Genomic DNA, 25648 nt, shown 5'->3' with positions numbered 1-25648 from the left:
AAAATTGCTTTCACTCCAAAGGGAATTTTATTCTGGTGTGCATCCAGCAAGCTTCAAGCTAGTCAAGATAAATATACACAGCAATATACGTCACAATCCCCAAACAAATGAACACATAATTTGTAACACATAATTGTTTTATGAAACAAAGCTAAAAAAGAATGACAATTACAATCACAAAAGTCTTATTTGACTGGACCTCAACAAAGGGCAGCAATCCCTGGCTGCAAGTGATTGGAAAGCAAGCTTCAAGCACTCACAGTAATTTGGAATAAATCCCATTCAGAAGCACTGTTTGGTGTGTGCTTAAGATACAGTGAAGGCTCTCCTCTTACTAGAATCTCACCTCTCCTTTAATTAGAATCTCACATCCATATCTCAGTGAGGCTTAAAGGCTTTATATAATGGTTCAAACATCAGTGAGAAATAAGTATGATTTAATAGGGAAGTTCTCACCTCCAGGTAAAGGTTTGTCTTTATCAACATTGTTGTTATCATAGCAAAACTCATATCCAAAATGTTTTACTCTTCTATGCTTTAAAGTCTTCTGGGCTGTAAAAACACGCAAGTTGAAAGTAAGACTAGACTACATAAAACAGTATAGGCAATTTGCTATGCTTCCCTATTCCATCTGACCTGTTAAATCTAAACATTCTTTAATTAACAGTGGAAACAATGTGTGCAACCCTTATTCTTCATGGCACATGCTTCTGCCTTATTACCTTTTGTATTTGCATCAAGCATCACATTCACGGCTGTATGAAGTCAAGCTGATGGTTTTTGTACATGAAAGAAGTAGAGAGTACCAATTTTCTTGAGCCATGTTTAATGCATCTTTATTCTTGCCCTGATCTCTGAACTTCCACTTGATTAATATCCTATGAATACAGCAGGATCCTTCACTTTCACCAATTACCAAGTTACATGTTAGCTAAGGTCAATATAACCCTTTGTGTTCTTCCAAGGAACAAAATTTACACAGAAACCTTGAAGTGAATTCCAAGAGCAATTAATTTGTTAAGAGATTTAACTCCACAAAGCTCAAGTGAAAGCACAAAAGCATCCAGAACGTGTCTCTCACTGACTTCTTTTTGATTTAAGAGAAGACACGGCTCCTCAGTTGGACATCAAATTACAAGAGTAACCTTCACAGAACAGTCTTGTGCTTGGCATAAGACACGTAAAAAAGACTTTAGTTGTTCCTGGATGCAGGAGTATTATTCAAGTAAATCCATACCAGAATATCAATTCAGACCACTTGCCCCCAGGCATTTATCACTTGCAATATAAGACCCAATTTCTCAAATACTAAGTACACAATGATTTCAAACAATGCATTTACCAAGATGTAGACTTCTTGTAAACTGAAACTGTAGGAAAAAACAGCATAAAAGTATGGAAGGTCTGGATTTCTATGGTATTGCCCACCATTTTGAGTATCTTCATCTCCTGTCCAGTCAATACTTTCCAACATTCTCTTTTCTTCCTCTGGAGAAATAATCTTTTCAATGACCATTAGGCCTGGAGGCAAGCTTGGAGGAACAGCATTCTTCCAGAAAACTAGGGTGTATGGAAAAAGTGAATATTGTCACTGTTCAGAGAAAATAAAACCATGTGTTCCCTATGGGGATATTTACTATGTATGAGAATATAGTACAGCTGTAGAAATATTTACTTTCATGATACAATGGAGCCCTCATTGGGGTCTTATTTGGTGAATGAATGATCCCTTTTTGGCATGACAAAACAGGATAAGGCCCAAGTTTTGCATCATGCAAAGCATTTTCTAAAAATTTTACTGCATAAGACCAACAAGATTCCACATTATTCAAACGCAAAACCACTTGTGATTTTCCTGTCAAAATAACAGTAACAAGAATTTCCCAATCACTTCAGGATTCTACCTGCATTTCATTTTAATTTTCTATAACTTTGATGATTTACCAAATCATCAGATTACTCTCTCTGTCCAAAGAAGCAGTCTGTAATCAAATATCAAGGAGCATAATGCAATACCTAGGTGAACACAAAATGTTGGTGATGTAGGGACATTCAGCTGGCTGTCCTTACAGCTTAGAAAAGCTATTCGCTGGCAGAATGTACAGACCAACACCAGGAACCCATTCCACTAGACACTGTAAAAGCTCATAGAAAGAGCAACAGTTCTTGTACTAAAGAGCTTATAGTCAGCCATAAAAAAAGCCTGGAGAGAAGGGGGAAAAAAGCCAGAAATCTTATTGTGCCTATTTTACTTCTTGGAGTTGAGACAGAGATCGCAAGACTAAGGTCACACAAGAAATCCAATGAAATGTCCAGAGATCTCCTGGGTCCCAATTTAGCTCCTTAATCACAAAACCTTCATGTGCAGTATTGAATGGTCTAGAAACTACCTAAATCCTTTTTTCCTTTTGCCTCCAAGTAAAGGAGTTCAAATTAGAGTACCTTACCATGAAATACAAGGAACAAAGATTATTTTATGTCCTGAATTTTAGATTCTGGCTTTCATTCTCTGTGTCTACTTACGAAGACTAATGTGCTTTTAGCTATATTTACAACCTAGGAAGTAAAAGCAAAGGGAAGCAGTATGCAGGAAGTTGGATATATGGGAGAGCAGAAAAATTATACCTTTTTCTACAAAATTAATATAGAGAACAATGTTTTGGCCAAAGTCTTCCAGTGTCACTTCTTTTCCATTAAGGGCATCAAAGGCTTTCTTGGCTTCTTCTGTTGTCCCATATTTCACAAATGAATATGGTTTATTCGGTGGCATTAAGAGTGTTTCTACCAATCCATATTCTTCTACTATCCTGAGCAGTTGGTGTCTACTCATCCCATTACCGAGACCAGCATTGGCAATAACCAGGCTCTAATTGAAGAGGAATTTAAAAAAAGGACAATTAGTGATTACTGTTCGTTCATTTAAAACTAACACTCTACCAAGAGAGCAGCTCTATAAAGAAAACTAAGTAAGCCCATGAGTACTTTTTTATGTATTCCACACAAAATATTTACATTTCAATGAGCTTGGTATATGAGGCTAAAGGAACCTTTGTTTGCCCAGCACATATATTCTGGCAGAAAAGCTTGCAACCTCTATCAGAGATACCTCCTAAATTAATGTGTGTAGTTACTATTAAAAGAGCACTTGAGCTTTGAATCAGTATGTGTGCGTCAAGTGTACTGCAGGCAAACAGTGACACTGGCACACATAATTTTGGAGGTTTCTAAAATGGTATTTTTCCAGAGACCTGTTACCAGTAACAAAAATAAACAGAAAAAAACTTTGAAGACTGTGATTCTTTTTTTAAAAAAGGTTTTCTCATCTTTGCCAAGCAGTCTCTCCAAGCAGAGAGATTGATATTCCCAGTCCCACCTCATGTCTTCCATACACAAGGTTCACCAAAAAAAGCAGCAGCCTCTAGAAACAGAGCATCTAGTTCTGCTCCAGCACTCTTATCTGAAAATTCTCCCTCTTGTTTTTATAAACAAAAGAGATTTATGTCCTATCCTTAGTTAACACAGCTTACTTCATACGCAATGCCTAACTGCTTCATTTGACGCTTTCATAGTGATTTATGTCCAAAATTATCAAGGAGTATGCAGTCTGTGAGGACTGTTGCTGGTTTGCCAAATATTAGAAGAAACAGCAAAACAGAACTTTTCAAAGGACTATTATTCAAGAAATACCCTTTGAAAATACATAGGCCTTTTCAAAATAAATTAACAAGTTCTTTTGACATCTAGCTATATGCCATAACTGGATGTTCAATCTAATCATGGTGGTTGAAAGAAGTTTAAGTCCTTTTTTAAGACCAAATGAGGATGCAGCCTTGAAGCTTTGATTGAGCCCTGGTGACTCCAAACAGCTAGCAACAATTTATTCAGATCAACTCCATGTAATACCTTTTCAGAAAGCTTTCAATCTTTTCTCTAAAGTCTATGAATGTTCTATGACCTTTTCTGAAGGCAGCTGGTAAAGTGTTCAATTGTTTCAAATGATACCACTTAACTTCTCTAAAAGACAGAAAATTAGGTTTAAAAAGGAAGACAAGGATTATTTTTAAAAAAAAAAATATATATATATATAGTGAGCACGCCTGAGGTACTGCTGTGATCATGCCTATTGCAATGGCTCTGTTAACACTTGTTCTTAGCACTGCATCAGGCTGTCCATTACTGATCACATTTTTCAAAGGGACCATATTATTAATTACTGTTATTTTCTGGAATGTTATTAATTATAGAATCATTTAGGTTGGAAAAGACCTTGAAGATAATCAAGTCCAACTGTAAGCCTAACACTGCCAAGTCCACCACTAAACCATGTCCCTAAGCACCACGTCTACCCATCTGTCAAATACCTCCAGGGATGGAGACTCAACCACTTCCCTGGGTAGCCTGGTCCAATGCTTGACAACAATTTCAGTGAAGAAATTCTTCCTAATATCCAATCTAAACCTTCCCTGGCTCAACTTGAGGCCATCTCTTGCCCTATCACTTGTTACTTGGGAGGAGAGACCAACCCTCACCTCGCTACAACCTCCTTTCAGGTAGTTGTAAAGAGCGATAAGGTCTCCCCTCAGCCTCCTCTTCTCCAAACTAAACAACCCCAACTCCCTCAGCCGCTCCTCATAAGACTTGTGCTCTAGACCCTTCATCAGCTTCGTTGCCCTTCTTTGGACACGCTCCAGCACCTCAATGTCCTTCTTGTGGTGAGGGGCCCAAAACTGAACACACTACTCGAGGTGTGGTCTTACCAGTGCCGAGCACAGGGGGACGATCACCTCCCTGGTCCTGCTGGCCACACTATTCCTGATACAAGCCAGGATCCCATTGGCTGCCTTGGCCACCTGGGCACACTGCTGGCTCATATTCAGCCGGCTGTTGACCAACACTCCCAGGTCCTTTTCTGCCAGGCAGCTCTCCAGCCACTCCTCCCCAAGCCTGTAGCATTGCATGGGGTTGTTGTGACCCAAGTGCAGGACCCGGCACTGAGCTGTGTTGAACATCACACAGTTGGCCCTGGCCCAACGATCCAGACTGGCCAGATCCCTCTGTAGGGCCTTCCTACCCTCCAGCAGACCAACACTCCCACCCACCTTGGTGTTGTAAGCAAACTTACTGAGGGTGCACTCGATCCCCTCATCCAGATCACTGATAAAGATATTAAACAGAACTGGCCCCAGTACTGAGCCCTGGGGAACACCACTTGTGACTGGCCGCCAACTGGATTTAACTCCATTCACCACAATGATGGAGAAGCCCATGCGTGTAGAGGAAACGCAGAGACTCAAACCAGTGCTTTCACTGGTGGCAGGCTCTTCATCTACAAAGACGGTGACTACACAACACCACCATGTACAGCAACTGATCATGTTCTCCTGACTGAGCAATTTCAATATAATGAGACTCTTGCACAAAGCCTGAAAGCATTTTCTGTATTCTTGACACAAGTTTATCACTAGTACTATGATTTTATTTCGTACAACACTTATTCAAATGTTCTATCATCGATGAGGATCTTGCTGGACCCAAAAATTACTCTATGGTTAGATTAGATGGATAATTTGGTATCTGGGGCAGTGTCGAAGGGAATAAGTCCCAGATTACAGATCCATTTCCAAGAATACTAGAAAAACACAGTCCCTGCTCCAAAGAGCTTACAATATACAAAAGATTGCTGGGTCATTTTAGCATACGCCCACGTGGTGTGAAATCTGAGTGAATAATAAGCCCGTTTTTGTTACAAAATAAGTATAAAGATCTAACTGATGTTTCCATATTTGAATGGGGAGAATTGGCAGGATGAAGATGAACAAGGCTAGAGTAAACGATACTGCTCTATAGTGTTTCAAGCTATTAGCAGCTCCCCACAACTGACGGAGGGAAATTATAAACTCACTAACTTCTTCCCTTTCTATCTGCAAGGTCCTATCACTTTTTGCTACACCAGTATCTATGAGATCACCATCTGATCTGCCGTAACTCTCTACTGTGGCAGAAAACTACAGATCAAAAAGCTGAGTAGTTTTCTGTTAGGTTAGGGAATAAAGTGGCTTAAGGTAAAGTTCATTGAGCATTCTAAGAAAGCAGAATTCCCTCCTATCTTGTCACCCTTGTGCAAGGGAAGAGGAAGTTGTCCCCTTTTCAACAGCTGCAAGTCAATCAGTTCAACTCCCACAGAACTACAGCCTAAATCAATTTAGGTGAATAAAACAATGTGGAAAAGATTTCTAAGACAGACATGTTTTTAACAGGGAGTTTAAACGAGACAAATCATACTTGTTAGAGAAGTACAGGGGAAAGAAAGATACAAAAGCTAAAAGCCAGAGAAGAAAAGAAATCACACACAGAGAGAGAAGTTTATCTACTTCAACAAGGTAACATTTCCCATGCTTCCTGCTCCTCCCCACCCCAAGCAACTACTATTTCAGATAAAAAAAAAAAAAAGAACAAAATTTATCCAAAGACCATCAAAGTCTCTCCACTGACATTAAACTGGTGAAGTACAGTTCTGCTTTGAAATCAAAGAGGCACAGAAAACCCTCAATCTCAGGCAGTGCATTTTGGAGAACTGCATTTTAGACAAAGCCTATGTGAGACCAGAACACAGATAAGCAGCATTTTCACACCACCACCAAGATCAGAACTGCCAGTCACCTGTGTAGCATGGGAGATGCACTCAATGCCCTCATGTCTCATCAATGTGTGCTGAGCTCTGACCTGCTTCCTCAATACCTTCTTCTTCATTTTATGGACTTTCAAATGATCTTCGCTGGTTTTAACTTCCATGCTGGTGATCTGGGAAGCAGAAGTAACAACAGATAGTAAGTGTCCTGCTTGAAAAATTAAATACTTTAGTCTGCTCTAGAGAGATAGCCTCCCCAACTCATATGTCAGCACTAGGATAGAATATAGGACTTCCAATAATCCAGATTTTATTATTTGGGGCTGACAAAACTGAGTCTGCAAAGTACGTTCTTCCTCAGTCAATAGCACAGTTTTCCCCATCTCTGGTTTTGTTACTAAACTCTCTTTTATTAGGAGGATCCCTCCCCAAAATAAAGCCTTATAAAGTCTGCCATGATGCTAGATTTCATTTTCCAGTTTTTCTCTTCCTCTTCACTCCTTTATTCACAATATGACTACATCCATTTGCAGTTTTTAACCTGGCTGCCCCTCCTGTTTTCACATAGTAGTTTCAGTTAATTTCCTTCTCTCTACAGTCTCTCCAGAGCAGAACAAGAGAAAAAATGTATGTGGAGCTGCCATGAGATTTGTATCATGCTAGATTCTAAGTTATTCATGCCTCACCGAATGCTTGAGTTGGAGATGAACTGTCCCCATTCGGCTCCTTTTTCCTAATTGCCACTTTCAAGTGAGGATGTCATTTGGCAAAAATTGCTTTTTTTGAGAGTAGAAAAGTGTGTTCAATACTTAGACGTCCAAGAACTAGTGACCAGGATGCTCCACACCTTATTTAGCACATCTCCCAAGGCCAAGCTTCACGCAAATGACATTCCTCTCATGAGAAGGAATGGAAAACTGTGTATGTATATTAACTGTTGAATTTAGTGGCAACGCAGCATTTACCTACCAGTGAGTTACTTAAGGGTCACTGGCCTTCTCCAGGTTTTGTTGCATCTTTTGCCACTTCTGGTCTACCACTATACTGAGATCATACCTTACCTTCCTACATCCCTCCAAGCCTACCTTCTTTTCCTTTCTCCCTTCCCCCTTCCTTCAAACCCAAAGGAAGAGTCCAGACCTCACCTGAGACTATGACAAAGCTCTCAGACATTGATGTGGCTAGACTTTGCCCTTCTCTTTTTCTCTCCCTATAGCATAATCCCTTACTCATATTTTAGGGGTTTCTTCTCTCCCAGAAATCCTCCTAACAGTACAGGTAGACAATTCAACTGCAGTTGTCTGTCCTTTTCCATTCTTTTATTACCATTGATCTGATAACAATCCTTTCACCTCATCTTCTCTTCACCTCAAAAAATGTTTTTGTTTCTGTTTAAGAAAAAAAAAAACAACACAACAACTATGCCAATCACCACTATATTTACTTATTTAAATGTGTCAACTGCTTCAACAGTCAATCATCCACTTCCATACCTTCTGGCTTGCAAGACTGCATAGCTGCCTCCCAATACCTAAACTGCAGACACAATCATGATAATATTACAAAACACAGGAAAATTGCAAAGGTAAAAAAAAAAAAAAAATCATATTAGTATTTGATGCAACTATGTATTGAATGACTTAGCAAATATTTTCTTTTAAACAAATGCAAATATTCTAGTAAAATTGTTATAAAAATATTAAAGAGTTGCATAGGAGCTCTAAGTATGTATTCCCTGTGACTGCTGCAGCATTAACATCATCAACATGCAAAACCATTAAGTGCACTGAAAGAGAAAAATCTTTAAAGTGAATCAGAATGGCAAAAGTACCCAGTGGAAATAACAGTTTCTAATCCTCCAAAAAGGAGCAGAGTAAATACTCAGTCTTTTGCCACTCCTCACCATTTGTTGGTTCTTCCTACTACCCTTGGTCTTTCACTCCCAAACCTGGTTTTACAGCAGCCTCAAATGAATTAAAACACTTGTCAAAGAAAATGAATTGGCAACAACAAATTCAAGCAAGCCTAGCAAGTTACTGGCATAGTAGGCTCCAACAATTCTATCCTGAAACAGGCTCAGATGCCTGCTATCAAGTTTGAGATAGCGCATGCATGGCCGTAACAGTTTGAACCCCGAGCTCCTAGCCAAACAGCATTATTCAATTTTTTTTACACTGACCTGACCAATTTTTTTTACACTGACTATCCTAACCACACAAAAATCACGTTAACATCTGAGCCTGATGAAAAAACCTAATAAATTACTCAGCACCAAGATCCATCCTACCACCACTAGACTCTTGCCCTTTCCTAGGGGCTCTTACTCAGAGCTAATTCAAGCATAACCATGCTAACATGCAACTGAGGCAACATAAATGAGAAGGCAATCTCACTAGTGACAAAACTCTTAACAGGACAGTTTCAGAAAAAGGAGGAGACTACTGAAATAATTATTTCACAAGACTTCAGAAACATAAAGTGTAGAGGCTGAAAAGATCAATGGGTTATAAAGGAATCTTCCTTTCCGTAAAATTATTTTTTATTACAGATTTCTTAGCAACTGTCTCCCACTTCCCTTCAAAGCCATACCAATCGCTAAGGGCTTTTTGCATATTTTATACTCTGCTTTTCACCCTTCCCTTCCTGAATCTCTTGGTACCTTCTTAAATAATCATTTTCCCTTCTTGATGGCAGACCTACACACAGTCCACAGTTCATTCTTTGACAAAACCACACTTGCTTCTAAAGACAAACAGTTCAAAATAGTTTTCTTATTGAGGATTCTTCACTTAATCTCCAACTAGGGTTAAACGCACAGAGGGCAACAGTCTCCTTAACCTTCATTAGTTAAATAATGATCAAGAAATCTCAAACTTGCTTAGACCAAAAAAGTGCAGCAAGACACAAAAAAAACCAACAAAAGATAAATGGAAGGGAGCGGGGGGAGTCTCCTGAAAAGAGGCATGAAAAGTTTACATCAAGTACATTCCCCTAAGTGCATCTAATGGGTTATCCTTACCATGATTCATCTGATTTGCAGGCTTGTTCAGCAAGCTTACCATGACCAACCTGTCCAGTTAACAGATTTGGTCCAAAAGGCTTGGCCTGCCCAACTTTATTTGCCATACACAGGAGAACAGAGGCCAATAGCTTTACAGACCACCCATGTGCAGGTCCTCATCTTCTGGGGAGGGGGACAAATGGTCTCAAACTACTTCACAGGAAAGTACAGGAGAGACACATCTTTGATTTGGTGAGGTGGGGTTACAGAAAGAGAATAAAAGTATGGGATGGGTTTTCTCTTTGGAACCATGCAAATCTGGTTCAGACGGAAAAGCATGGAGGCTATGTACACCACCCACACCAGTCAGACCACTGTCATGCAGCCTCTGCAGAACAGGCCCAGCCAGAAGAAATGGGTATTGAACTGAAAGGCTCAGGCCTCTCCCGTAACACCTACACCTCTGCACACTGGAAGACTCCGTCTGATTCAGGGTAAAGCAGCTCCGAGTTTAGTCAGGCCTTTAGTCAGGTCCTCATAAACTCCCACATTCTCCAGGCAAAAGCCAAGAAGTCACGGCCCAATATTAGGCAAATGAGCACAGAAATTGAAGTTGAAAGACTACTTTCCATCCTTTCATAACCTCTGAACTAAACAACAGAGCAAGGGGCAGACCAGGTGTGACTCAGCTGCCTAACCAGTAGCATTTAAAACTGGCAGAGATGCCCTACACCACACTGCCTGGCCTTCCACCTGCTGCTCAAGAAGCTTAGGACCTTCTCTACATTCTGTGTCATGCTTGCCAACATCACCCAGATGCCTCTGGCCTCTGAAGGCATCTTGAACAGCATTACCTGCATTGCTGAAGCAGCAGGACCTTCCCTTGGTCTCTGTCTGAGCTGGGCTAAACCCTCTGCCTTGTCTGTTGCACCATTATCCAAGGTTCAATTCTGCAGGCACGGAAACCATCAGCCTGCCTCGATTTCCGAGTTAAAGAATCACACTCAACTGTAGAGAAGTGGAAAACTTTATTTGGTAGCATCTCACACCCCCTTTACAAAGGCCAACATGACTATAGAAGAAAAAGCATGCAGGAGTGCATTATTCGTTGCTGTTATCACCTCCTTTCACGAGTATTAAAAAAAAAGTAGCTCCTGAAAATACCCTAAACAGTCTCCCCTCGCAAGGCTAGCTCATCACTCAACTGGCCTGACATTACTACAAAGGTTAATGTAAAGCTTTAATGTAATGGGGGAACCTTATCTGCTGTAGAAGCCACTTCTGAAAATTAAAGTGCATCGTTTCTGAAGTGGAGCAAAACGGCAGCGCTCAGCAGAGGGAGCACCACGCTCAGTTACGAACTTTGGCAGTTCGTTATTCAGTTTCGGCTTGGTTTTGTGCCGCAGACACGTAAACATATATGTATACAGACGCTGCATACACACAGACATCAAAACTCGTGGAAAAAATTAAAATTCAGGAGTTTTGGTGGGGAGATTTAGGAGTTCCAGCACTGGCCAAACAGGCCTGAAGGCGCCGGTACCTCCCTGGGGTTATCGCCACCGCACCTCTGCCAGTGACGGCCAGCACCTAAACCTCCCACCGACGCCCCTCAGATTCATGAGCTCCGGGCACTCGTTAAAAATAATAACGATAACAGGAGTAACAACAGGTATGTCCGCATGCTGTTCCGCCATGAATAAAGACGAGGCGGGTGCGTGCAAAAGCTGTGAGGCAGACGCAGGGTTTGACTTGGCCTTGCCCCCCCCCCTTCACACCACCTCGCCCTAACAGGGCCAGGGCCAGGGCCAGGGCCAGGGCCAGGGCCAGGGCCAGGGCCAGGGCCAGGCCGCCGCGGGCTCGGCTCCCCCGCACACGGCGGCGCGGCGGGGAGGGAAGCCCGCGGCAGGGGCCGGCCGCGCTCCGACACCTCCGCGGGGCCCCACCCGCTCTCTCTCCCTCCCCCAGCCGGGAGCCGGGTGGGACGGGACGGGCGCTGCAGCCCCGGGACCCGCCGACGCGGCACGTTACCTGGCTGGAGGCGGCCATGTTGGGGCGGGCGGGCAGCCTGCCACCGCCTCCCCGTCATGGCGGCGCCCCGCCCCGGGCGGGTGGGCCCTCGCTGCCGGCCGGGCGGCAAATCACCTGCAGGTCTTTTCCGAGGCAAAACATCTGCGCGGTTATCACGGGGTGGAGGAGGGGAGGCCTGTCCGTCACGAACCGCGGTTCTGCGCCAGGTTTTCCTGAGCGCCGGCGAGGGTCCCGGGGCCGCGGTCAGGCGGTGCCTCAGAGGAGGCCGGTCCGTGCCCGGGTGGGCCCGGGCCTGTGCTCGCCGCGCTGAGGGGAACTTGCGGTGTAACGAGGGGGAGAAAGCGGCCTTCTTCAGCCTCCCACCTTGGACGCACGCTTATTGCAACTGTTCCATATCCTCATTTCTGCTCACCCAAATGCCACCCGGCTTCACTTGCCTGCAGGCCCTCCCCTTGCCGTCGTTTATCTCCGGGTAGAGCCTGCTCCTTGTCATCCTCCTTACCATCAATAAAGTCTTCTTCCAAATCCGCAACAGAAGTAAAGCGACGTTTGAGCCCCCACCTCAGCCCCACGCCTGGCTCTGCTCTTTCACTGAGGGCAATTCAGGGCAGAGCCTTCTCCAGCACAGGGGATCCCAAAACGGCCACATCCACACGGCAGATTAAAGGCACCTTCCCCCAGGCCGAGGCGCTCAACCCAAGAGATCGTCCATCACCTAGACAGGCCACCACCACAGCAGCACTGGTCACATTACCTTTGGCACACCCTGCACTAGGGGCAGAGGAAGGTAAAACCATGCCAATGCAGCCAAGGCCACGTGAAGACCAGCCCTCTTGGTCGTAGGTACGTATTTCCTCACGCCACTCTTCAGCTCGCTAGCAACCCTGCTGAGGCTGCTTAGTAAACCTGTGCTGTTAAGCAACCTGCGCCTCCCTGAAAGGAAGCATCTCCGCAGCTTGCTGGCTCCCTGCATGAGAAAGTGATCCCATAAATCAGAGATGGAGCATGTAAGTCTCTTTCCCCGTCATTTTTCTCTGCCACTATAGACTAATCAAGCTTCATACTATGCCCCTAAACGAACACAGCCCTTTCCCCCTTCTTTATCCAAAATACTGAAGTTCAGCATTACCTACTTTTTCTGCCTTTACCTGACAAATAAGCTGTAGCTTATCACCTAAAAACTATCTTTTTTTCTCTCTCTATTTAAATACCAAGCTGATTTTTTTTTCCTCCCTCTACCTCCTGTGGGTTTTTAACATTTCTCAAGATCAATTAGGAATGGGATTCCCACGTGGGTGGTATGAAAGGTGACTGATGAGCCTGTAAACCTGCAGTCAGAACCCAGCTCCTCAGCTTTGTCCCAGATTCACACTCTGGAGGAGTCTACCCATGCTGTTAGGTAGGGCTGTGCTTGCCCAGAAAAAAAAATGTTTTTCTCTTTCCCTTGGATCATGTACCATGCCCTGAGCCAGGGACACAGCTGTCCCATGTGCCAGAGGTACGAGGATGTGAGGCTGGTGGGGCACATCCACCAGCTTGTGAAGGTAGTTAGAAAGGTGGTCCCACTTCTGTCCTTCCACCGCAGTTTGTGGCATTACATCACTCTACGTCTTTGACCTACACAGTGGGTAGCAAGGTATTGTGATAGCACAAATCTTTTGCTTAAGTGTTCTCATACGTACAGTGTGCATATTAACTGCCTACCTAGTAAGTGTATAGCAGGAAGCTTGTTAACCTTTGTGAACACTAAACATTAGCATCATCTGGTCTTTTCGTAAGTCAGAATGAATGAGGGGAAAGAACAACCAGGCAACATCAACAACTCCTGTCTCTGTTAAAATATTCTCTGAGGCCCTCAGCCCTGGAAACCACCAAACCTGAATGCTACTGAAAGGATGATTCTAATGAAATCAGTGTGTAGTTCATTACCAGTTTGTTCTGACAAGAGAAATAAGTCCTCATTCATAGCCTAATCCATTAGCACTAGATTACTCACTTGGCTGTTTCCACATGCTCTTGACAGCCCTTTCTTTCTCTGACATGTCTTCACCATTGACTGACCCTGTTCCTGTCCTAAATATCCGCTCTGCTCTTGGATTGACTTCTCTTAACTGCTTACTAACAGCGCACTCTTGGACACATCAGCATAGACATGAAGACCTCTCAGCTGATTCACTGCCCCCAGTTACAGGCCACCAGGAAGGGAAGCCAGAGCCAGAGGATGTAGGAGGATTGGGCTTTTCGAGCAGGGCAGCTGTGGGTGACATTGTGGGCACCCAGCTCATGGTAGGGGGGATGGAGAGGGGTGAGAAAAACATAGACTGGCAGGATGTTGTTTTCCTTTTGGCAGGAAAATACTTGCCCAAAAGTTGTTTCTGTTAAGTGCCCATGTTCTAGTTCAAAGCCCTGATTATGTGGGCTCTCCATTCTTCTACTTGGCTGTCCATGTGTGGTTTATCCCACTGGGATGCATCATTGGTAGGTAAGCAGTAGAACATAGGCTTAGTGGAATGTTACATCTCAGAGCACAAACCAACAGGTCCTGGCAGCTGCCTGACCCTGTGTTCGCCAGTCACCGTTTGGGTTTATTCTGCTTTATTATATTGAAAATTGCTTTCTGGAGGAGAACAGACTCACTGTGTATTTTTTTCTTGAAATATCTCTGTATGATTAGTCTTGGTCAAAAATTTGTGATGCATATTGCAATAACATTGCCTTTGTAAATGAATAAAGATTTTACTTCCATAAACAACATTCACCAGTTAAAAGGAAAACAGTTAAAGGCTGATTATGGGGGTTTTAATACAACCTTATTTTGGTCAAATCAGAACTGTTATTCCCTTTATAATTTAAGCCTTGAAGCACTGTGCAGTCCCTTCTCATGCTAGATAACACGGGTACAGACTCCTCCTACAGCTACCACAGTGCTTATTGACCACAAATAAAAATACATCTCTTATGGTTAACAACATTGGCACTGACTAATCCACAAGATAGTTCACAGAAGTGGGGATTCAAATACATTTACATTTGATGTTAATATAATCTCTGATTAAAAGCGCTTTGGGAGAAAATATTTCTAAAAAAAAAAATCCAGTTTTTATAATGACAGTATTTGGGGTTTAAAATTCAGCAAATATTCTAGTTTGAAATTAAGTTTTCATAATTTTCTTAAGCAAAAAAAATGTTTATATCAGAAAACCTTGGCTCTGGCTCTATTTTTTTTTTAATTGAGAACCAGGAAACATGTCTTCTAAAGCAGAATATCATGCTCCCGTTTACTCGTGGGTGAGAAATAAAATGCTGCTGACTTTTCCTGGGAGCAAGTTACAATACTCACTATGCTGTTAGCTATGTTATCTTTGCCACATTCCAAGGGAGAGTCAAGGCGTTTGTCTGTTCCTTCTAATTCCCCATCCATTTCATATGATAGTAAGTGAACACTTCTGTTTCCTTCAGCAAACTAGAGGTTACTGGTCCGTACATGGAAAGACAATCTTAATCCTTTTTATGCCAATACAAACCAGGCCGGGCTTTAGCCTAATGTGATCACACTGGATTTCCATCACTTTCAAACCCAATTAAAAGAAAATCGCAGGAAGATAGTAGGATTTGCTGTATCAAATCTCTTGATTTAAGAAGCTGCAGTTTAAGAATCATGACAAATAGGATATGTTTCAGGATAGCAGTTTGTTACAGAAATAAGAAGAAACCTGTCAGCATAAAATCCAGCTCAAAATCACCCATGACTAGTACTGTAGAGGAGTACCGTAGTAAATGATGAGGCACAAGATGAATTGTTTTAGGATAGCATTCATGTAATGGTTAAGGACTTTGACAAATATCTGTTGACCTAAATTCAAAATGTGCTACTGCTGCTACTTGCAATAGTAAAATTCTCCAAAACAAACCCCTGCAATGCCAAAGGCTTATATTTTTCCAGAAGATAGCAAGGCTGGCTCTTTGCTGCATGTCATTTTCATTCTGCATTTGTGCTGTTCAAGGCTAGATTTCACATTTTTTTCTAAAAAAGAAAAACAGCCAAAAAACAACTTTAAGAATTTTTTAGCAATTGCATAAGACCAAAAAGAGATGTGAAAAATCTAGGCCCTGGTAAAATCAATGGGAGTTGTGCCAGTTATCATAATGAAGTCAGGTTTTATCCTTATTTTCAAATACTAGCAAACAAAAATCTTTTATTCTCAAGAGACTTAAAACATCAAGTAATATCAGTATGCTTTCTGATGTCTAAGCTTTAGGCTCCACTCTCTTCATACTTGCAAGCTTTTTTCCACAAACATAAGACTTTGGAGTATGGTTTTTTTTTTCTTTCCTTTCATGAAAGCTGAAATTTTCCTGAAATCACTAGACTCAGGGTATTGGAACTTTAAGAAAAACATTAAGTATTGTAAATTTCATGATAAAATTGTAAGATTTGGCAACACTGGTTTTGTGGCACACATGCATGGTTATTGGCAGGTTCACTTCCATCGTTACAAGGTACTATCCTCTTGTGAACAAAGTTTCTTTGGCACAACAACACAACTTTTTCTGAGCAGGTCGATTTCAGTTTTGTGCTGGGACAGCTGCAGACCTTGTCATCCAGAGAACCGAACTGGTCAGTGACTGTGTAGGATTGGGCAGAGGTTAGCTAAATTGAGCACTTCTGCTATGCCATGAGATTGCATTAATGCAATACAAGCATGTGTTATCAGAAGGGGAAGGAACAGTTTTAACTTCTGTTGTCAGATACGCTGCAAAGGTGCGCCTGCATTGTGGGATCGCCATTAATATCTCACTAGAACTGGGAGCACAATTCAGTAGGCTGCGATAAACAGTAAATCTTTGATCCCTTCCTGGAGAGTCCTCAGAAAATTCCTGTGAACTCTCAGGCACAAGGCAGAAGTATTACAGTATGTAGTTATGATGTGCATGCCACACATCTGAAGACCTTTCGTTATCGGTACTGCCAGTCCAAAGCTCCAGCTCTTGCAAGGTTCCTACAACATGGCCACACAGATGTCAACAAACAATTTCTTCATTTGACTAAGGAAGAATCTAAGATGTGTAAATTCCCTAGGCACAATTACTGGAAAGCATAATATCCATGAATATTAACTAAAAGCTCCCAGTGCAGCTCCTGATATGCTGTCTCCTGCCAGCTTTTTCTGCTTACGTAAAACCTGTCAGTGAATGGTCTCCAGCCTTCAAAGTCCCACATGCACCAATACTAAGCAAATCATACATTGCAGGCAATCATTTTGCCCTCAGTTTTAATTTTCTAAATTTTCTCTGGCCATAAGCAATCTTGGAGACTTAGGGCTTTAAATCTTTCCAAAGCTTTCTCTGCTCTAAGAATACTACTGATATTTCCACTTTCTAGAACAGGGGGCCTCCTGCAGTTTGGAGCAATGGGCCACTGTCAGGTTCTCATTAGGCTCTCTGCACCTCTATCATGACACTTTTATTCGAAAGTACTATAAAACTACAATATTACATGATAGGTCCACAGACCACAGGCTTGGAGATTATTAAATCCATAAATCACTGCTGGGAACACTTCTCCAAAAAATTCCTGAATCCTCTGCTGGTTCTCTTCTGAACAGGAACTGCTGCTTTCACTGCCCAGGTGGCTCTTTCTCTGCAATTCAGGCAAAGTCTAGGGAAGATCTTCTTGTGCCAGTCTAGTACACTTTCCAGGGTGTCAGAAAAGTAATACAAAGTACTGAAAGAACCATACAAAATACTGATTTCCCTCCAAATCACTGAACCCATCAACACATGGTTTAGTTTAGTCTTGAAAGCAACTTGTTAGAGAGATTCAGACAAAATGTTTCTGTTTCCTCTGGCATGAAGGCTGAAAATTATCATCTCTTCTTCAAAGCCTGTACATACTTCACATTCACTTCTTGCTCTTTATGTCTGTTTTCCATGACGAGGCAGGAAATATTATTTTTTGGAATTACTGATTGAATTATATTGTTCTCTTCTGGCCCTGCAGTCAAAATCTTACACTAACCTGGCAAAACCCACTTCTGTCACAAGCAATTAGGATTTGGTAGGCATTTAAAAGCAATGCGACCCTACCCAGGGATCCTCCCTGATATCTACACTAGGCAGGCAGTCTGCTTTCCTACATATCCTTGGAAACCATCATTTCTCACGGTTATCCTTCAGGACATAAATGTATCACAAGGACAATCATGGAATATCAGGCAGTGAATTTGCCTACTTCATCAATTAAGGATACAGTGCTTGCAATCCAGACACAATCTGCAAAGTTCATTTTTAAAGGCATAGTGTTGTTTACATACAGAGAACTAAATAGTGCATTTCCATCATAAGTTAGATCCTTGGCGCCTCCAGTGAGACTGGTGCGAACATTGCAATGTGTTCCTTAGACTGAGACTCTATCCTCTCAGCTCGTTTCAGGCATCATCTCAGGAGGTCTCATTAGCTGTTGCTCATGCCATCGATTCACCTTCTTTGGAAGAAGAATAGCTGTCCAACTACAAGTTAAAATTTTCTACACAAAAACATGGTCAGTTTCTTGGGTCACCCCACTTGCTCCTCTTGTAATCCAGTTTTCATTGACTGCTCTGGATCTGTACACATACTCAACACATCTGAAAAATAGAAGTTGTAAGTTTTTCAACTGAATAGGCCAAAAAAAAATGCATCCAAACTTAGCAGAATTTTTTTTTACAAACACCACTTCTCTGTGACTCAGTTTGCCAATCTGTATGACATTTACATAAATATTTACCCAACTCACCAAGGGTTGTGAATCTTTATGAATCATTGTTTGTGTAACACTTTGTAATCCTTGAATGAAACGTAGCATATGCATTCAGAGTATGGATCTGATTAATGGCAGAGGATAAATGAAAAGAATAGATCAAAAAATTATCCCATCACTTTTTTTTCCCTTGTTCAAAATTGGTTTCAAAGAAATTCTCTATTACAAATGCAAATCTTTCTTTTTCACACAGACATAATATGGTTGGTACACATCTTAGTGAAGAAGATTAGGACACAGTCTGATGTTAATCAGTATATTCAAGTTTGTTCACTTTTATTAAGATAAAAAAGCAGGCGTTGTTAGCATATAGTATTTGAAATTTGTGTCTACATCACTTGATTTTACTCTTTCTATATAGAAATATCAAACAGAATTGTTTAAATTAAAACATTATAACATTAAATGCTTTTAATTCATACGTAGACAAAGTCCTTTCTGGCAAAATTCTTTGCTTCAAGAGACGGGTAACTAAATGAGCATACTGGCTGCTTCACTTAGCTGTCATCTCTCTAAAGGCTATATGAGTAAGCCTGACACACTTCATCTCTCACGTTATCATCATCTACGTGCTTTTGTTATTGTCTCCCCTGTTAAACTTTACAGCATCTTCAGTCAAAGGAATACAAGTGAAACGAGGTGTGGCACTGTAAATGAACAAAATAACTAGGAGAGAGGTTTAAGAAATCATCATAAAAGTTGTGTGCAGACTGCTTTAGTTGCTGTAATATCAGTGCACGAGAGCCATGTAATAAATCCTCTCAGGACAATGCTGTATTTGATGCTTGTCCTGAGCTAGGCACAAAGAATTGCAAGCTGTTCAATATTTCAAAGTAGAGTGTTGACACGGATTTGGATTACGAAATCATTGTGATACTTGAAATAGATACTCAGACATAGCAAGAAAAGAGTTTTTAATTTGGGGAACCAGATTTCTTAAGCAAACAAAATTATAAAAGTTAGAGGTTAGAAATAGGTTTTGTCACCCCATTCCTTCACTGCAGCAGGATGGTTCTTAATAACACACTGCTATAGTGTTCTGCAGCTCAATTGTAGGAATGCCTTTTGTGGGGGAGGATATCTGCAGGCAAGTCACCGTAAACCTGTCAACCATGCAGGACACTGTCCTAGGAATGGAATCAGCACCTACATGAACGTACATGGAAACTAAACAGGGGAATCCCTGGCTGTATCACATAGTTCAGGATCATGCTCACTACCGGAGCGCTGCTTGGAATGGGGAGGAATGAGCTCAAACCCCAGATCCCATCTAGTAAATCCCAGCATGGATATACACGATTATGTAGAGTAGAAACAAAAGGCTCAGACATATGTTGTGCAGTATCAAACATAAAACAGAGACGCTAACTCATGCTAACACACGAGTATCCTCAAATGAAAGGCTCCAAAAGTGTGATAATTCTTACATATAAGGAAATCTACAGATGTTCAGGACTCTGTTTCTAGACTGTCGTGGATCCCCAAGAGGGCCTGTTTCCATATCTTTTATATATTTTATTTATTTATTTGTTAGAAGTAAACTATAAAGCTCCAGGCAAATATGTAAAAGTTTCTGGCTATGCTGACGTGGGAGTAAGAACTGCATTGGGAGCACCTGTCCAGCTGCATACATAGTACTGTCCAGCAGCTGGAAATCGATTTACTGTAGACGCCTTTCACTACAGAGCTCACAATAGTTAACATACCTGTCACATGATTCCTGCTCCAGATTCCTCCCCTGCAATGATCCTTATGGAAATTTTTTTTCAGCAAGTAACTTACACCCCAAATGCATGTGTGCAGAAGGGTGACAAGCTGTGCTCCGACAAATGTTGTCCTCCCGTCTGCACTTTTACCTGAGTGTCCTGTTCACCTGGACCATATAACACCTCCCAGAAGATACAGCCGGATGTTTGCTTGATGACATCCTACACCTAAAGTAATCTGAGCTTGGTTCTTCTCTGGACATCTTGACAAAAGCTGTAGTTGGTATCAGACTCACTAATTACAGCATTCTTTTGTCATCTGCTTGCTACTGGCTTTGGAAAGGCTCCGTTTCACCACATATCAGTGTTTGGTCATTTCTTACAGAGGTCTAACACCAAGGTCCCATACAGTTTCATATAAACATATGGGTTTCCAAATGACAAGAGGTGTGATGCCTTTTCCTATGGAGTGAGGGGAAAAAGCTGTTTAAACTAAAATCAGGCTTCATGTGTTCCAGTAGGCGAGAGTACTAGGAGAAAGGTATAACCTTTTTAATGCAAAGCTTTTCCCCACAAGCAAAAAAGTTTGATCAGCTCAGTCAAAGTAATAAAGAAACTCAGCAGCTGGTCTTGCAGTACTTAATCCACTATTGTTCCTTTGCTATCACAGGTATCGTTATACTTAGCAGTATGTTTCCATTACAGCAATTTTCTTTTAAAAGCACAGCACTGTCACCAGTTGCCTAATGTATTATGGTCTCTTAAATCACGCCTGGGTTAATAGAGCGAGAAGATCAAACACTAAGGAACAAAAAATAAAACTTCTGGCTGATCCACAGATCTCAGAAAAAGCACTAGCAGCCTGAAGACAAGGGTGTGGTTTATCACACCCTGATAATGCCCAGCTGACAAAAAGGTCCCTTGTTGCCCGGGGCAGGTGAGGATGATTGAAAGTAGCCTGAGAAGGTTTTGTTTTATGCTGAGAGTAGCTTGTCTTATCTTGAGTAAAACTTAAACAGACTCATAATTTGGGCTGTAGATTTTGAAAACTGAGGTAAGATGGTTCTTTATGTAAACGGGGAGTGGGGTGGTTTTATTCCTTCTGTATCTTTCCTTATTACAACTTGTAAGACTATTCTGGGAGTATTAGGATTGTTAGGTAAAATATATTCTTTCTCTTGTCTGTTTTAAGTAAAAGAATACAAGTATAGCTGAAGTATTTCTGTCACCATCTGTGTTGTCACAAAATGAAAAATGTTATTTGTTAAAAAGAAAACAAAATAATATTATGAAAGCATTAACTAAAACATGACTCCTTATGATGCATTTAATAATGCTTGGGTGGCATGTCTTCTGAGACAAGTGCTCGATGGTGTCAAAACACATTAGGTTCTTCACAAGGGCATAGCATGTGTACTCTTTATCAATCTTGTCTTTATCAGTAAATTGTGCAACAACAAGAGCTTCCATCCAAAATAATGAGGGACTTGAGCTTTTGATTTTTCACCAATATCTGAGCTAGGTATGTTGCTATCTGTTTTTTTGCTGCTTCTGTCACCTTCTTTCCAATGCTAAATTAATCATGCAGGTGACCTTGCTGGTTTTTATTACGCACAGCAGGCTGTATGAGCTATTGCTGGAAAAGTGTGACATTGCTCAACTAGTGGGGTCCTGTATCTATTTTTTCTAATAATTTTTTCACTGACACTTCTAAACACAGGCTATATTTCTGCTGTAATGCACAGTTTCTTTCATTTGCCATAAATCAAAAATAATTACGCGGTCAGAAGGCAAGTACAGCATAGTAAAATGTTGTCTAACCGCTTATAAGCGAAAGAGCTGAGGGCTTTTTAATCCAGGCCCCTGTTATCTTTAAAATGCTGGTTTGCCTCAACTTTCCATGAGAACAGTGATGCTGAACATAAGAGGCCTAGTAATCCGGGTAACTTCCATCCCAAGACACTGAGTGAATGGGTGCATCGAACTGCAATTTGATAACAAGGGACTCGTAAAAATCCAGTCAAGTCTGAAATGGCACTACGTGACTACAGCGTAGCTATGTACTACTACTCAAGTCCAGAGAATGGGCAGGAGGCCATCTGGAAGCTCCAAATCTGTTGGTCTGATCCCCGAAATTTGCCATAACAGTAAGGGACTAGAGTCAGTGAGCCTTTCTAGCTTATTATTTTTTTAAATTCCTCCTCATTTGTGGACAGGAATATGGCATCTGGGAAGGTAAGGCTACTTCTGTAGCATGGATCCGGCTTTTCATACTCATGATGCATCTTGCATAATTATGAATGAATTGTCTCACAAAGCTCTGTCCCCAAATGTATTTTGGGAAGCACAATTGAACTCTGCTACTGAAACTCCTGAAAAGTTCCCCAATACTGGGTTTACTCTGTTCAGAGATGTGGTGACCTGCAGTGGTTCCTCCAACCTAGTGACAGAGCAGTCCCGACAGGCTCAGGGACTGAGAGCAAGCATCTGTGTGTGTGTGACCGGGGAGAATTCACCGGGACGTAGGAATTAGAAACACCGTCGTAATGCAGGTGGCAGGAGAAAGAACTAGTTTTCTAGTTGCAGCAATGCATAGAATTAAGCTTGGAACCTTACTTCGGTGTGCAAAACATGAGGCAAATAAGAGATGAGGTAGTAAACCCCTCATTTAGTGGGTTCCTTTGAGCGTTGGAGCTGGGCCGTAGCAGAGGCTGCTGAGCCCCGTCCCTGCCGTTCGGTCAGCTCCGCAGATCGCGGCATCTGCCAGCCAGGCGCATCGGGCATGCTGATGGCAAGAAGTGGAAGGGGGACTACCGAGCTCTAGCCAGGAGGAGGATGAAGTAGCAGTCTGCTTTGCCTTGAGCGTAAGACATGAAAGGCATTTCCTAGTCATTAAATGTTTAACTTAGTGACCTGAGCGTTTTCACCATACTTCTTGAATGTGACAGTTGATTATGGGATCAAAATGACTGAAAAAGGAGAATTTTCAGAAGTAATTAAATCATGTCTCTTTAACAGGCATGCAGAAAGCTATTTTCAGGTTAGGCATAGAAAACACTTTGAAAAAGAGGTTAATTAGCATTTTCAAAGGACATCTAAAACCCAAGACTATTGGACAGTGTAGGGATGCCAGTGTGGCCTGACAGCCTGCCTACAGCTTCAAAGGAACATCTGGACAGATGCACGCAGCAGTAAGGACGAGCAGAAACACAGCCTGTTTGCCCGCTGGCAGTAGGTATAGCACTGGGCAACTTTAAATGGTTCTGTGGGTGCTTCAGGCAACAGTCATTATGCTCTTGGAGGGGAGAGCCACATAAATCGACCGGCACGCCTGCCATCCCGCTTAGCAGATTTTAAACTTGGAAGATCAAAAGCCTTCGGGATATACGGCTGGGGAAGAAAGGGCCTTGACAGGTGGGTGGGTGGGGTATGGAGGAACGGTCTCGGGAATCCAGCTTCATTTGGGGACCGGGGACCGCTGGCAGCCGGCGCCCGGGGAGCCCCTGGGGCGCGTTGTCCCCCGGGGCGCCGGCTGCCAGCGATCCCCGGCCCCTTCCCCTCCCCGCGGGGCGGGCTCGGGCCCCGCCGCAGCCTCCCCCCGCCTTCGCCGGTAGGCGGCACCGCCACCCGCCTTCCTCCTCCTCCTCCTCCTCCTCCTCCTCCTCCTCACCTTCGCCGGCTGACCCAGATCGCGGCGGCGAGGAAGGACGGCCCGGGACGGCGGCCGCGGTTCGCCGCGCCGCGGGGATGCGGCGGCGCGGAGCGGTGAGTGCGCGGCGGCGGCGGCGGGCCCCGGCGGCGGCCCCGCGGGTCGCCTGGCGGCGGGAGGCGGCTCCGGCCGCGCAGCGCAGCGCAGCGCAGCGCGGCCCCCTGCGCCGCCCGCCCCGGCGGTGGCAGCGAAGTTTTGCCCCTCCGAGTGCGGGACTCGCCCTAGGAAGACCTTGCGGCGTAAGGCAACTGGGAGGACGCTGGGTGGTTTGCGCATTTGGGGGTTGTTTTTAATATTTTTATTCTTTCTAGCGTCTCCATCCTTTGTAACGCGGAGGCGGGCGGCGCTGGGCGGCAGCCAGGCGCACGGCTCTGCGGCTCCGCAGTGGGCTCCGCGCCCTGCCCCGGCAGCCGCCCTGCGCCGGGGGCCGCCCGCCTTGCCCCGCCGCCGCCCGGGGGTCTGTGCACTCCAGTTGCACCGGCATGTGGACACGATAATGATGATTTTTTTCCTTATTTTTTTTCATGGCACTCTCTTCTTCCCTGCCTCCCCTTCATCCCCCCGCATGGTCATTGTGTATTGAAGTTACACTTGCTCCTGAGTTAACTCTAGGATTGATGTCTGTAGTCTTTTATGTTTCTCTTTGTCCTCACCGCTTCTGCTTTTCTTACCGTTTCCATGAAAATGGATAAAAGAGAGTAGCTAAAGTGTATGCCAGAATGGGGGTGGGGTGGGGGGAGAACAACACCTTTGTCCCAATTCAGTCAAACCAACAGTCAGATCACAACAAGCTGTTTTTTATGATAAAGGCGTTTGAAACAAAGGAGCCATTTTAGAAACTGAAATAAATTTATTTTGTGGCTTGCATGCTTTAGTAAATCAAGGTTTTCATTCTTCTCTTTCTTGCCCCTGCCCCCCGCTATCCTAATTTATCCTAAAATGAAGTAGAATAGAAGAAATGGCATCTCAAATCCCGCATCACCCCTATGCACTACAGCAAGCTTACTGTTTGCCTTCCGTTTCAAATATTTCGTTATGCATTTTTAAGGAACATTGTTTTGTACCGGTGTATCCTTGAACAGTTGAAGTAGTTGAGTGTGCTTGTGATAAGAACATCTCGTCTCCTTAAGATGAGAACAGCAAAAGACTCATTATGTGCAGTAATTTGGTAGGTGTTGCATACTTATATCTAGCATATTTAGCAAAGCACAAATACAGAGGAGACTTACTGGTTCTAAGAAGAGCCTGCTTTTCTCTGACTTTCTTAAAAAATGCGGACCACTGCATTCCCAAGCTGAACAGGTGGAGTTACATCTAGAAATATCTTTTCACTTGTTCAGTTCTTGTAATTTGGATATCATTTTAAGCAGTATTTCAGCTAAAACTAACGCAAAACCACATTGCTGTAGCAATTGGCTTATCACCAAGCCTAATAGAAGCTCGGAGACGGGAAGCCTATGATTTTCAGGAGTGAAATCACGTGACAGCATCAGATGCTGTGTGTATCACTCTAGACAGAAAACCGACAGAAAATACTTCCAGGAAAGCACTAAAACAACGGAAAAATCAGGTAACAGAATACACTTGTTAACTTCCCTGCTGGGTTACTGATATACAGTAAAGCATGCTCTGCTAGTGTAAAAACCTGGTAGGGCTAAGCATATAACAAACGCGTCTACGAATCCTTTGCCTGCTCAGCTCTTGAGACAGGGCTTTATCAGCCGTGGGACAGCATCACATTAGCTGCACTGACACTTGTGAACCCAAGAATTTC

The 25648-nt window shown here is 42.8% G+C and overlaps 2 protein-coding genes across 10 annotated transcripts in view; one reads left to right on the top strand and one right to left on the bottom strand.

The window, feature by feature from the left end:
- Positions 1-12450, bottom strand: part of ALKBH8 (alkB homolog 8, tRNA methyltransferase) — a 52004-nt gene extending 39554 nt beyond the window's left edge. Inside the window, exons 1-5 of one of the 5 annotated variants that reach the window (XM_087759028.1) lie at positions 12415-12450; positions 6661-6801; positions 2626-2866; positions 1429-1560; positions 457-552 (exon numbers count right to left, since the gene is read on the bottom strand). In XM_087759028.1, coding sequence (XP_087615154.1) covers positions 457-552; positions 1429-1560; positions 2626-2866; positions 6661-6792 — 601 coding nt within the window. In that variant the 5' untranslated portion in view covers positions 6793-6801; positions 12415-12450. Of the gene's footprint in view, positions 1-456; positions 553-1428; positions 1561-2625; positions 2867-6660; positions 6802-7314; positions 7395-10483; positions 10628-11660; positions 11772-12414 lie in introns of those variants that run through there. The other 4 variants (XM_087759026.1, XM_087759027.1, XM_087759025.1 and 1 more) reach the window with 4 other exon arrangements.
- An 8744-nt stretch (positions 12451-21194) lies between these two features.
- The window catches only part of ELMOD1 (ELMO domain containing 1), a 52305-nt gene continuing 47851 nt past the window's right edge, over positions 21195-25648 (top strand). Inside the window, exon 1 of one of the 5 annotated variants that reach the window (XM_087758821.1) lies at positions 21195-21219. The gene's annotated coding sequence lies outside the window, so the exon portion shown is untranslated. Of the gene's footprint in view, positions 21220-23437; positions 23580-23720; positions 23931-25648 lie in introns of those variants that run through there. The other 4 variants (XM_087758823.1, XM_087758822.1, XM_087758820.1 and 1 more) reach the window with 4 other exon arrangements.

Source organism: Nipponia nippon, unplaced genomic scaffold (assembly GCF_047370975.1).
Source record: "Nipponia nippon isolate SJK-2023a ecotype South Korea unplaced genomic scaffold, ASM4737097v1 scaffold_2, whole genome shotgun sequence".
In the NCBI taxonomy this organism is placed as follows: Eukaryota; Metazoa; Chordata; class Aves; order Pelecaniformes; family Threskiornithidae; genus Nipponia; species Nipponia nippon.
Note: the sequence above shows the minus strand (reverse complement) of the source record. Positions and strands in the feature narration are given on the sequence as shown.